This window comes from Myxocyprinus asiaticus, chromosome 23 (assembly GCF_019703515.2).
Source record: "Myxocyprinus asiaticus isolate MX2 ecotype Aquarium Trade chromosome 23, UBuf_Myxa_2, whole genome shotgun sequence".
Classification (NCBI taxonomy): Eukaryota; Metazoa; Chordata; class Actinopteri; order Cypriniformes; family Catostomidae; genus Myxocyprinus; species Myxocyprinus asiaticus.
In genome coordinates this window covers 2,996,251-3,010,814 of record NC_059366.1, presented here as the reverse complement: position 1 = coordinate 3,010,814, position 14,564 = coordinate 2,996,251, and the positions used below count along the sequence as shown (strand labels likewise).

General features: G+C 35.6%; 1 protein-coding gene across 3 annotated transcripts in view; it reads left to right on the top strand.

Annotated features, from left to right (window-relative positions):
• Positions 1-11,121, top strand: part of wdr11 (WD repeat domain 11) — a 175,367-nt gene extending 164,246 nt beyond the window's left edge. Inside the window, exons 27-29 of one of the 3 annotated variants that reach the window (XM_051650869.1) lie at positions 1,641-1,786; positions 3,439-3,521; positions 10,473-11,121. In XM_051650869.1, the coding sequence (XP_051506829.1) occupies positions 1,641-1,786; positions 3,439-3,521; positions 10,473-10,672 (429 nt within the window). In that variant the 3' untranslated portion in view covers positions 10,673-11,121. Of the gene's footprint in view, positions 1-1,640; positions 1,787-3,414; positions 3,522-3,826; positions 4,576-10,472 lie in introns of those variants that run through there. The other 2 variants (XM_051650868.1, XM_051650870.1) reach the window with 2 other exon arrangements.
• Positions 11,122-14,564: the final 3,443 nt, after the last annotated feature.

The window sequence follows — 14,564 nt, the reverse complement described above, 5'->3', positions numbered from 1 at the left end:
CTTTCCTTTTTGTATCAATGATTAAATGGTCGAAAACTAAACTTGGGTCACATGTTATGAAGCAAGTTTTTCTTGTCCAACAAAACAAAGACTAAAGTACAAATAATTTTTAAATTGGACATTACCTTTATTTTTATTCATACAAAAACAATGTAATAGTCCAGAAATAAGCTATTCTTAAGAATAAGTAATTCATGTGGCTCTTCAGTTGCAAAACCTATCTAGTTGTTGGATTTCAGAAATGTACATCTGCAAAGCTTTGGATTGCATCATTTAGGGTCCAAAAACCAAAACGTCTCAAATCCTTTTATTCTTTTCGTAGTGTCTGTTTGCACCCCGGTGTAAATAGCATCTGCCACACAGGGCAACTATTTGCACCCCAATAATCTGGTGGAACCACAGAAATATACCACAAACTAGATATTAGATGTCGCTGCAGTGGCGTGGGGTATAAAGATGGTGTGAATGTGTACTGTTGTCCTTGCGAACGTGGTTTGAATCCACTTTTTGTCCCACTCTTTTTCCCATCCGATTTCCTGTTTCCACTCATAATATTTCCTTTAATACTACTAAGAATAATAGATAAAAATGAATATAAATGTTTATTTCATCGCAGAGATTTGGTCACGGTGAATGTCGAGGAGTGCAGTGAAGGGTTTGATCTGGAGGCAGGGTCTGTCGATCGCACTCGTTCCCACGGCTCAGCATCGCTTGTGTGTACATTGCATCACTGTATTACTAATATTTTTAGTAACCATGTTTTTTGGCAGAAGCCATAGTTTTAATGCAATTAACCATGGTGTTACAGTACTACAGCAATATGGTGATGTGATGAGGAGGAGGGTGGGGCCGGGCCGTGACTATGCACTCCTGGCCCCCAATCGGGCTAATCAGCCGAGGAGAGGGATAAAGGCAGCCGGGTGCGGCAGTTTGGGAAAGAGAGAGCCACACGCAGCTGCCGTGTGTGCATTTGTGTTTGTGTCTTTTTGTTTCATTAAATATTACTTTGACTGTTCAGCCGGTTCCTGCCTCCTCTTGCCCATTTGAACCCTGTTACAGGTGATTAAATGGTAACCATGGTTAATTTTGTGGTTACTGTACATTTACATAAAATATCATGGTGAATCTGTGGTTACTGTAATAAAACCAAGGTTATTTCTTCTAAGGTAAGGTTAAGGTTAGGTTTTGGGGGATGGGATTAATGTAGTGTGTCTTTGGGACTTTAAATAAAATAATAAATGTACTGCAGTGATGCCCATATGCTGTATTAGTATTTAAATATGGGTGCAAATAATATCTGCCACTATTTGCCATAAAATTGTCTGGGTTTAAGAGACTGTAAATTGTAGAGATCCCCCCACTTACACATCCATCTGACAATTAGCACATTTATGTTTTCACTAAGAACTCTGGAATCGTATGGCCTGGGCTGGTTGAGTTGAGATGGAATTACCCAAAGTATTTACATTTTGTGATCAATTTAATGAGTGCTGATTCTTTTGTAGTCTTAACTTGCAATATTTCATTTACTTGCTTTGAAGTACCTCAAACAAACCTCTTACAAACATTAATCCATGGACATTCTATCTGAGCCTGAGATGTATATGTATCTTTAGATCTCTTCTCTATCTATCTCTCAGGTGCGTCTGAACCCAGCAGATAGTTCAGATGTTCTGAAGCGCTGGGCAGAGCATCTGTGTTCTCCTCAGGTCAATCAGAAGTCAAAGGCAATCCTGGTCCTGCTCTCGCTAGGGTGCTTCCAGAAAGTTGGCGAGATGCTGCACAGGTCTGCTTCACTTTTCTTTCTCATCCCTCCTTCAGTCCATCAAATAACCTGTTGCATTCTGTCATTTGATTAATTTGATAAAGTTTCATGGTGTACCCTTTGCCATTATAATTTCGTCACTGCTGTATTTTAGTTCATTAACTGTAAAAGAATAAGTTCAGCCAAAAAAATATCAATTCTGTCAGCATTTACGCACCCTTATTTGGGCTGGGTAAAAGTATTGATTTTCATGAATTATCCAGATATCAGTTTTTAAAATCCCAAGATCAATCTTTAACTCTATGGACAACCGTCTACAATGTGAGTAAATAACCAAATTTCACGCTGTGCAACTAAAAATGTCTGATAAGCCACTGACTGGTTCAGATTTCACTCGCCAGTGATTATGTAGTATATTGGTGAAGAATGTTGCAGCCTTTTGTGGTTTAGTAATTGCAAAGGCCATATCACAAATTAAATAGTAGCCTTAACAATGGGATAAGCAGGATAATCCATTTCTATCCATTGCAGTATAATTAATTGAACACCTAGCCATGGATTATCCCTTACATTTATACATATATATGTATTTAAAGACATCATGTTAAATAGTGGAATACATGGAATGTGTGCATAAAATTTTTTAAAAACAAATAAAATGTGACCAAAATTATACAATTTGTAAAATTAATGTTTTCGTAATATACCAAGATCCCCTGTATAATTAACAGCATTAGCTAAGAGAGACTTTCTTTCAGATGTAAGCAAAATGGTCTCAATAATGAAATATACCCAAATAAATCTGAATCAAATCAAAATCTGAATCAAATCGAATCAAGAGCTTAGGAATCGGACTTGAATCAGGAAATCTATGTCATTACCCAGCCCTGCCCTCATGTCATTCTAAACACTTTGGAAATTTCTTCTGTGGAACACAAAAAGAGAAGTTAAGCAGAATATCCTGGCCATTCTTTTTAAATAACTTCTAACTAAACAGATGCTGTTGTGATAAAAAAAAAAAAAAAAAAAAAAAAAAAAGACCATATACATCACTAAAACAGAAGTCCTTATAACTTGTGCACTACATTCCAAGCCTTCTAAAGCCATACTATAGCTTTGTGTTAGGAGCAGATTTGAGACCTGGAGAAGATTTTCAGTGAATAACGACTTCAGTTTCTTGCATTATGGTATCATATAGCTTCAGAAGACTTGTAACATAGTGGAATATAGAGTCCCATTTTTGGATCTTGACAGTGCCCGTCCATTATCTTCCATTGTATATACAAGAGTAACGTGAAGATTCTGCTAAACATGCCCTTTTGTGCACCATGGAATGACTTAAGTGTAAATGATAAAATAATTTGGATTATTGGATGAACTATTCCTTTAAAACTGTAAAAAAAAAAAAAAAAAAAAAAAAAAAGTAATACAATTTTAAGTGATAATTTGTGTTGTCATAATATCATAATATGTCTGTTACAATGGATTAGTGTGTTCCTCATTTCCAATCACAGGGAATATTGATTGGCATATCCTTTTCTCAATGCAAATAAACTGTGTGAGAGGCACTGCATGTGGATAAAGGCAGCAGGCACTGATTTGAAATTTTAATGTGCATGATAACAACATGATGCTCTGATGTGTCTCAGATATGTCTTCAAATTTCCCCACAGCATGAGATATTTCGACCGTGCTGCACTCTTTATTGAAGCCTGTTTGAAATATGGTGTGATGGAAACCAATGATGACGTTAATATCCTTCTGATGCATCTTTATTATTTCCTACAGAATTGTGGAGTTGCGGAGCACCTTAGAAGACAGGGATGGAATTTATTTTCTGAAATAGTTTTGTGTTCCCTTTCAATAATTTTGGGTTCCCTTGCAATAGCTTTATACATCCCTCACTATGTTCACCAGTACATATTGTAGATTCAGAGCACTACAGCTTTATTGGGCCACCTGCACAGATATTCCACTCAAATGCATCTGACAGTGTGCTTTCTGTGCCAGTAATTGGCCATACCCGCTCACTGTATCTCTATATTTCTGTCTCTCTCTTAGAGGGTGTGCAGTTGCTCTGCCTGATTGACAAAGCAGCAGATGCGTGTCGTTATCTGCAGACGTATGGAGAGTGGAACCGGGCTTAACCAAAAATTAACCATGGTTTTACTACAGTAACCAGTTCAACTATGGTATTTGTAGTAAAACCATAGTAACCACATAATATACCATGGTTTTACTATAGTAACCATATTTTAATCATGATATTTGTGGTTAAACCATCGTAATAATAAAAAAGCTCAAACTATGGTATTTAAAATCATTTAAAATCATCAACATTAAAATCACTATAGTTTCTGTAGTTAAACCATGGTTCATAAGAGATGGATAAAACTATTTAAAGTGAACTTGAAATAATCGAGAGGGAAAGCAAAACTTTTTGTGAGGTAACGCAAAACAATTCCCTGTCTTCTAAGGGGCTCCTTATGAACTAATATAGCATATAAAGCTTTTTCTTTAGTAATTATTATTATTATTATTATATTAACACATTTTATGTAAATAAGAAATATTAAAGACCCCATGAAATTAGAATTTATGTTTTGTGGCTTTTAGATCATGTCTGTTAGCTCTGAGGCTAACATCTATATGCTAGTGCACTCATAAAAGCTGACAAAATTAACAATTAACATATATACACATTTACAAGTCTCTCTCTTCTGGGAAAACAGACTAATATACTGATGACTCTTGTGCACAGGGTGTAAAAATATGGTATTTATAGTAAAACCATAGTAACCACAAAATTTACCATGGTTTTACTGCAGTAACTATAATTCAACTATGGTATTTGTTGTAAAACCATAAGCACATAATATACCATGGTTTTACTATAGTAACCATATTTTAACCATATATATATATATATATATATATATATATATATATATATATATATATATATATATATACATACATACATACATACATACATACACATATACATATATACACACATATATATAGTGTGTATATATGTATATATATCGGTCAAAAGTTTTGAAACACTTGACTGAAATGTTTCTCATGATCTAAAAATCTTTTGATCTGAAGGCGTATGCTTAAAGGTTTGAAATTAGTTTTGTAGACAAAAATATAATTGTGCCACTATATTAATTTATTTCATTATAAAACTAAAATTTAATAATAAAAAAAAGGTTTTTGAAATTGATGACTTGGACCAAATAATAAAGAAAAGCAGCCAATAAGTGCCCAACATAGATGGGAACTCCTTCAATACTGTTTAAAAATCATCCCAGGGTGATACCTCAAAAAGTTGATTGAGAAAATGTCAAGAGTACATGTCTGCAAATTCTAGGCAAAGGGTGACTACTTTGAAGATGCTAAAATATAACACAGTTTTGATTTATTTTGGATTTTGTTTAGTCACAACATAATTCCCATAGTTCCATTTATGTTATTCCATAGTTTTGATGACTTTACTATTATTCTAAAATGTGAAGAAAAAAAAAAAAAATGATAATAAAGAATGAGTAAGTGTTTCAAAACTTTTGACCGGTAGTGTGTGTATGTGTGTGTGTATGTGTGTATATATATATATATATATATACACACACACACACACACACACACACACACACACACACACACACACACACACACACACACAGTACAGTGCAAAAATTTTAGGCACTTGTGAAAAATGTTGCATAGTGAGGATGTCTTCAAAAATAATACCATAAATAGTTTTCATTTATCAATTAACATCATACAAAGTCCAGTAAACATAAAAAAGCTAAATCAATATTTGGTGTGGCCACCTTTGCCTTTAAAACAGCCCCAATTCTCCTAGGTACACCTGGACACAGTTTTTCTTGGTTGTTGGCAGAAAGGATGTACCAAGCTTCTTGGAGAATTCACCACAGTTCTTCTATCTATTTAGGCTGTCTCAATTGCTTACGTCTCTTTATGTAATCTCAGACTGACTCGATTTTCAGTGGGGGGGCTCTGTGGGGGCAATGCCATCTCTTGCAGAGCGCCCTGTTCTTCTATTCTAATCTTTTCTATTTGCAAAAGTAATGTTTGTGAGTCTAAAATGTATTTTTCCTATTGACACACTACAGCTGAAGATATAAATAACCATCTTAAGACAAATGTTTTTGTGAAACAGCTTAAGTGCCTATAATATATATATATATATATATATATATATATATATATATATATATATATATATATATATATATATATATACACACAGTTGAAGTCAAAATTTTAAATACACTTAGGTTGAAGTCATTAAAACTCATTTTTTAACCACTCCACAGATTTCATATTAGCAAACTGTAGTTTTGGCAAGTCGTTTAGGACATCTACTTTGTGCATGAGATGAGTAATTTTTCCAACAATTGTTTACAGAATGATAGTTTCACTTTTAATTGACTATATCACAATTCCAGTGGGTCAGAAGTTTACATACACTAAGTTAACTGTGCTTTTAAGCAGCTTGGAAAATTCCAGAAAATGTCAAGTCTAATTTAGCTTCTGATAGGCTAATTGGAGTCAATTAGAGGTGTACCTGTGGATGTATTTTAACCTTCAAACTCAGTGCCTCTTTGCTTGACATTATGGGAAAATCAAAAGAAATCTGCAAGACCTCAGAAAAAAAGATTGTGGACCTCCGCACATCTGGTTCATCCTTGGGAGCAATTTCCAAACACCTGAAGGTACCACGTTCACCTGTACAAACAATAGTACGTAACTATAAACACCATGGGACCATGCAGCCATCATACCGCTCAGGAAGGAGATGCATTCTGTCTCCTAGAGATGAACGTAGTTTGGTGTGAAAAGTGCAAATCAATCCCAGAACAACAGCAAAGGACCTTGTGAAGATGCTGGAGGAAACAGGTAGACAAGTATCTATATCCACAGTAAAACTTACCCTATATCGACATAACCTGAAAGGGTGCCCAGCAAGGAAGAAGCCACAGCTCCAAAACCACCATAAAAAGCCAGACTACAGTTTGCAAGTGCACATGGGGACAAAGATCTTACTTTTTGGAGAAATGTCCTCTGGTCTGTTGAAACACAAATGTAACTGTTTGGCTATAATGACCATTGTTATGTTTGGAGGAAAAAGGGTGAGGCTTGCAAGCCGAAGAACACCATCCCAACTGTGAAGCATGGGGGTGTCAGCATTATGTTGTGGGGGTGCTTTGCATCATGAGGGTTGCACTTTACAAAATAGATGGCATCATGAGGAAGGAAAATTATGTGGATATATTGTAGCAACATCTCAAGACATCAGCCAGGAAGTTAAAGCTCGGTCGCAAATGGGTCTTCCAAATGGACAATGACCCCAAGCATACCTCCAAAGTTGTGGCAAAATGGCTTAAGGACAACAAAGTCAAGGTATTGGAGTGGCCATCACATAGCCCTGACCTCAATCCGATAGAAAATTTGTTGGCAGGACTGAAAAAGCATGTGCGAGCAAGGAGGCCTACAAACCTGACACAGTTACACCAGTTCTGTCTGGAGGAATGGCCCAAAATTCCAGCAACTTATTGTGAGAAGCTTGTGGAAGGCTACCCAAAATGTTTGATCCAAGTTAAACAATTAAAGGCAAAGCTACCAAATACTAACAAAATGAATGTAAACTTTTGACCCACTGGGAATGGGATGAAATAAAAACTGAAATAAATAATTCTCTCTACTATTATCCTGACATTTCACATTCTTAAAATAAAGTAGTTATCCTAACTGACTTAAGACATGGAATGTTTTCTGCGATTAAATGTCAGGAATTGTGAAAAACTGAGTTTAAATGTATTTTGCTACGGTAATGTAAACTTCTGACTTCAACTGTGTGTGTGTGTGTGTGTATGTATATATATATATATATATATATATATATATATATATATATATATATATATATACACATACACTGATCAGCCACAACATTATAACCACAGACAGGTGAAGTGAATAACATTTATTATCTCGTTACAATGGCACCTGTCAAGGGGTGGGATATATTAGGCAGCAAGAGAAAAGTCAGTCCTTGAATTTCGTGTGTTGGAAGCAGGAAAAATGGGCAAGCGTAAGGATCTGAGTGACTTTGACAAGGGCCAAATTGTGATGGCTAGATGACTGGGTCAAAGCATCTCCAAAACGGCAGGTCTTGTGGGGTGTTCCCTGTGGTTAGTACCTACCAAAAGTGGTCCAAAGAAGGACAACCGGTGAACCGGCGACAAGGTCATGGGTGCCCACGGCTCATTGATGCGCGAGGGGAGTGAAGGCTAGCCCATCTGATGCTATCCAACAGAAGAGCTACTGTAGCACAGATTGCTGAAAAACTTAATGCTGGCCATGATAGAAAGGTGTCAGAACACACAGTGCATCGCAGCTTGCAGCGTATGGGGCTGTGTAGCCGCAGACCGGTCAGAGTGTCTATACTGACCCGTCCACTGCCAAAGTGCCTACAATGGGCACGTGAGCATCAGAACTGGACCATGGAGCAATTGAAGAAGGTTTTTTTTTATGGATTTTTTCCTCATAACAGCAGAAACAACTTAAAATACTCTGTCATTTTTGGGCATACAGATAAGTGTTAGACGTCATTAGAGACTATAAAGGGTCTACTTTTATTTGTGTACACTCACAATTACAACAAAACATTTTTTGGTATTTGGTAACAAAACAACAGCTTTTTTTTAAATAAAGAAAATAAACAGGGTGCGCTTTCAGCTGTCTCCGCGAGCATCTTTCTGAAACATGTCACAAAAACTCAGTGAATACTTATCACACAAACATGAAACATATGTCTAAAGAAAGCTTAAAATGTCTACATTTAAATAAAATAATTCACATTTAAAACAAATATTCTCCTGCAATGTAATCTATATGAAACAAAGCGATGTACAGTTTCTCCTGGCTCAGCCAATTATCCCTAATGTGATCACACCCACCAGCATAGCGCGCTATTCATACGGTAATGTGCTGAGGCGATCAATGCAAATGGTAAACTCCCCCAACAGTGCCTAAAAAGCATCAAGTTCATTCACTTTTATGCGCGTTTGGAAGATGGCACGCTACACAGGTGAGGAAGCTCCTGGATAGTGACGAAGAGTTCACATTTTCCTCAGAAGAAGAGCGGGAATCCAACGAGGAACGTTTGCATTTTGAAGAGCGACTTGATCCAGCCGAAGATACAATTTCGGATGAGTAAGTCTTTTAGTTTTACTTACATTAGTTGACATGCTTTTTTATATAAACGTACATATTTTACTAGTTGGACTATTTCCAGACTTGCCAGCCAGTATTCAGAGTATTGAAATTTGAAATATGTCCTCATAGGCAAGTTTTAGTTACATTTAAATGTTGTTTCGGCTAAAACAGGTATTTATATTGTATGCTGAATGATATAAACATGATATGTAATATGATATAAAAATAATATGAATGTTTAGATGATATTTTAACTAGCGTTTATGCTGCTGTAAAATGTGCTGTAAATATGCCCATATTAGAAAATCAGCATATTAGAATGATTTCTGAAGGATCATGTGACACTGAAGACTGCAGTAATGATGCTGAAAATTCAGCTTTGATCACAGGAATAAATTGCATTTTACAATATATTCAAATAGAAATGTTATTTTAAATTGTAAAAATATTTCACAATATCACTGTTTTTGCTGTATTATGGATCAAATAAATGCAGCCTTGGTGAGCAGAAGAGACTTCTTTTAAAAACATTAAAAAATCTTACAGATCTAAAAACTTTTAAACGGTAGTGTAAGTCTAAAGTTTTTAAGTAAAGTCTTTATGTAAAGAAAATGTATAGTCAGATTACTTCTTTTAACTTAAACTTGATTTTGTGAATAAGTTACAAACAATACATTCAATCATTAAGTCTCCTCACATTCATTCTCTCTCAGGGGAGGGGTCTTTGTCTCCTCAGGTGTGAATCACATCAATATTCATGATCATCCACGCCTCCTCGCATATGGCCTTTCTAACACTAAAAGTGTTATGGCCTTATTTCAGTGACTTAAAATTTTTGTTTTTTCAAAAACCACGCATAAACCACGTCTTTACACAAGATACTAAAGTGTGGGAAAAGTTTTATTGTTCAATTATTGCAGGTTTGAGTTCCGAGTTTTCATTTTCTGTGTTTTGATGCAGTTGTATCGATTATGAGCGTCATCCACATTAGTGCGTTAACAACAGAAAAAGTATGTGATTAATAGAGATTTAAATATTTGAATTGATTGACAGCCCTAATAATTTAATTGCAAGCAGTGCTTAATTATAAACACAATGGCCAAAAAAAGTATTTGGACACTTAAATCGCACGTAAAATTTTTTGAATGTTTTTGGATTAGATATCAAAGCAAGTGTCCATTACTTTAGAAAGTTAGCACAAGCACATTTTTCAATGTGCTTTTTTGAAGTTTTCAGAAGTTTTTCTGGGTTTAAAGTTATAAAATAATGTCTATTCAATTTTCATTTCATGGGGTCTTTGTGTTCAAATACATTTTGGGATCACAGTTGATGTAGATGCAGTAACTGATGACATTAAACTGATCTTTTCAATGTTTTATATGACCACACAAATACATTCAGTGCAGCACATTTTTATTCCCAGCACTTTTCCTTAACCAGCCATCTCCACATAAGCTCATAGGTGCTGCCTTCTCCGACTACGCCAAGTTGCTCCGCTCCATTGGGCTGAAGCAGGGTGCTGTGCAGTGGGCCTCCCGGGCGGGAGAGGCAGGACAGAAGCTGCTGGATGAGCTGTCCCAGACAGAGGGCGCGGGGCCAGAGCTCAGCCCCCGAGATGAAGAGGCAGAAGACACTCTAGTGACTATAGAATGACTTGCTTCAAATGGAATGTTGGGAGAAGAGGGTACGCTTGCTAAAGAACAGTTATAAAACAAGAACTGTCACAGCATGTCTTCACTGCAAACGAGCGGAGCGGTGCAATGTCAGTTATAATGGGAGTGTGATCTTTTCTTCTTTTTTTTTTTGTGCTGTAATGTCGCACCGCTCGACTGCAGTGTATGCACGTTGTCGGTTTTATGCATGTATGCAGACAGATGACAAACATGTCTTTTGTCATAGCTTCTAATTGTTTCTTTGTTGTATTTTCTAATTGTTTGCTGGTTGTGAGGTGTTCTGTGTTGCTGTGTGTCGTTTTATTCATGCCAAGAAGACATTCCTCTAACACCTACCATCATACTGTAATGCATTCCAAACCTGTTTTTGCACTTTTATTGTCAACCAAAAACTTTTTCCTTGTGACATAAAAATTATATAATGCAATATCTGTGTTTGATGGTGAATATGCTTAACATTCCACATGGGGAGCCTAAAGATTGTTTAAAGGCAGGATATAGTGAAGATTTCAGAGAGATGTGTTTAGAGAGCGTGTTGAAGTCAATGGAAAACATGTCCATTTTACTCCAAAATCAAAAGAAAATAATAATAAATTGTGTATTTTGTGTTAAATGAATTTAATAAATTTTGGAATAAGGCTGTAACATAACAAAATGTGGAAAAAGTGAAGCGCTGTGAATACTTTCCGGATGCACTGTATTTTAAGGGTTATTAAGATTTTTTTGCATTGTAACATTATTGTCATGACTTTGTGACATCCATACATTTATACCTAAATAAGCATAAATGAAACACGTTTCAACAAATACAGCTATGGTGTATCCATACTTTACAATTATACAACTAATATTTTTATTTTTCACATAACAGTAATGTTAATTACATTTTCTTGCAATACAGTAATGAGAATGTGAGGGGAAATTTGCTTAAAATAACACAATCTTTTTTTTTTTTTTTTTTTTTTAATAAGCTAGATATGTCTTCTAATTTCTTTTTGATTTTGGGTTAAACATGACCCAGACAGGTTCTCAGTTTCATACTATTACAGGTGCATCTCAATAAATTAGAATGTCATGGAAAAGTTCATTTATTTCAGTAATTCAACTCAAATTGTGAAACTCGTGTATTATTAAATTCAGTGCACACAGACTGAAGTAGTTTAAGTCTTTGGTTCTTTTAACTGTGATGATTTTGGCTCACATTTAACAAAAACCCACCAATTCACTATCTCAAAAAATTAGAATATGGTGACATGCCAATCAGCTAATCAACTCAAAACACCTGCAAAGGTTTCCTGAGCCTTCAAAATGGTGTCTCAGTTTGGTTCACTAGGCTACACAATCATGGGGAAGACTGCTGATCTGACAGTTGTCCAGAAGACAATCATTGACACCCTTCACAAGGAGGGTAAGCCACAAACATTCATTGCCAAAGAAGCTGGCTATTCACAGAGTGCTGTATCCAAGCATGTTAACAGAAAGTTGAGTGGAAGGAAAAAGTGTGGAAGAAAAAGATGCACAACCAACCGAGAGAACCGCAGCCTTATGATTGTCAAGCAAAATCGATTCAAGAATTTGGGTGAACTTCACAAGGAATGGACTGAGGCTGGGGTCAAGGCATCAAGAGCCACCACACACAGACATGTCAAGGAATTTGGCTACAGTTGTTGTATTCCTCTTGTTAAGCCACTCCTGAACCACAGACAACGTCAGAGGCGTCTTACCTGGGCTAAGGAGAAGAAGAACTAGACTGTTGCCCAGTGTTCCAAAGTCCTCTTTTCAGATGAGAGCAAGTTTTGTATTTCATTTGGAAACCAAGGAGTCTGAGAGGAAGGGTGGAGAAGCTCATAGCCCAAGTTGCTTGAAGTCCACTGTTAAGTTTCCACAGTCTGTGATGATTTGGGGTGCAATGTCATCTGCTGGTGTTGGTCCATTGTGTTTTTTGAAAACCAAAGTCACTGCACCCATTTACCAAGAAATTTTGGAGCACTTCATGCTTCCTTCTGCTGACCAGCTTTTTAAAGATGCTGATTTCATTTTCCAGCAGGATTTGGCACCTGCCCACACTGCCAAAAGCACCAAAGGTTGGTTAAATGACCATGGTGTTGGTGTGCTTGACTGGCCAGCAAACTCACCAGACCTGAACCCCATAGAGAATCTATGGGGTATTGTCAAGAGGAAAATGAGAAACAAGAGACCAAAAAATGCAGATGAGCTGAAGGCCACTGTCAAAGAAACCTGGGCTTCCATACCACCTCAGCAGTGCCACAAACTGATCACCTCCATGCCACGCCGAATTGAGGCAGTAATTAAGGCAAAAGGAGCCCCTACCAAGTATTGAGTACATATACAGTAAATGAACATACTTTCCAGAAGGCCAACAATTCACTAAAAATGTTTTTTTTTATTGGTCTTATGATGTATTCTAATTTTTTGAGATAGTGAATTGGTGGGTTTTTGTTAAATGTGAGCCAAAATCATCACAATTAAAAGAACCAAAGACTTAAACAACTTCAGTCTGTGTGCATTGAATTTATTTAATACACGAGTTTCACAATTTGAGTCGAATTACTGAAATAAATGAACTTTTCCACGACATTCTAATTTATTGAGATGCACCTGCAGACTGATATTATATGGTTATTAAATGGTTAAATTATTTAAAATGGTTAAAATTAAGGTTATGCCATTTTTTTTTTTTTTTTTTTTTTTTTTGGGAGTGCCTGATTCTGTTAAACTTGGGGGTTAAATATTTCTGCTTTTGTTTTGTAACCATTTTGCAACTCTTTTAAATTTTCAACTTCAAAATCACAGAGTGAAAATGATGACATGCTTATTTCAGGATCATTTCATTTCTTAATTTTCTTAACAAATTCAGCCTAGATAATCTAACCCAACACTCAACACACTGCCCGCTTACTTTATACTATCAGTAACACTTTACAATAAGGTTATTACATGTTACAGTAAGTAATGCAGTAGTTAACATTAAATAATAATGAACGACACTTTCCACAGCATTTAGTCATCTTGGTTAATGTTAATGTCTACACATACTAATACATTTTTAACATTAGAAGTTGTATAAATTAACATTAAAGTATTATGAGCAAACAATTGCAAGGAACAATTGTATATTTATAAGGTAACATTAACTGAGATAAATAAATGCTGTAAAAAAAAAAAAAAAAAAAATCATTTAGTTCATAATACCTCCATGTTATGCATTAACGAAGATTATCGAATTGAATCTTACTGTAGTGTTTCCATACTATCTTTCAGATATTGCAAAGTGATGGGGAAAAATATATATATATATATATATATATATATATATATACACACACACACACACACACACACACACATACATCCATACATGTTAAATGGCCTAACTGGATCCTGTCACATTTTAAAATCTATAATGCAAGATATTTAAGTTCAGATATAAAGAAAAACGTCTACATTGTCCTACACAATATTAGGCAGGTGGTTTTAATGTTGTATATGTATACAGTTGTGCTTAAACGTTTGCATACCCTGGCAGAAATGTTGGCATTTATTTTGAAAATAGGACTGATCATGCAAAAAAAACTGTCTTTTACTTAAGGATAGTGATCATATGAAGCCATTTATTATCACATAGTTGTTTGGCTCCTTTTTAAATCATAATGATAATAGAAATCACCCAAATGGCCCTGATCAAAAATTTACATACCCTTGAATGTTTGGCTTTGTTACAGACACACAAGGTGACACACACAGGTTTAAATGGCAATTAAAGGTTAATTTCCCACACCTGTGGCTTTTTAAATTGCAATTAGTGTCTGTGTTGACTATTTATACAAGTTTGTTTGCTCTCACTTGGATGC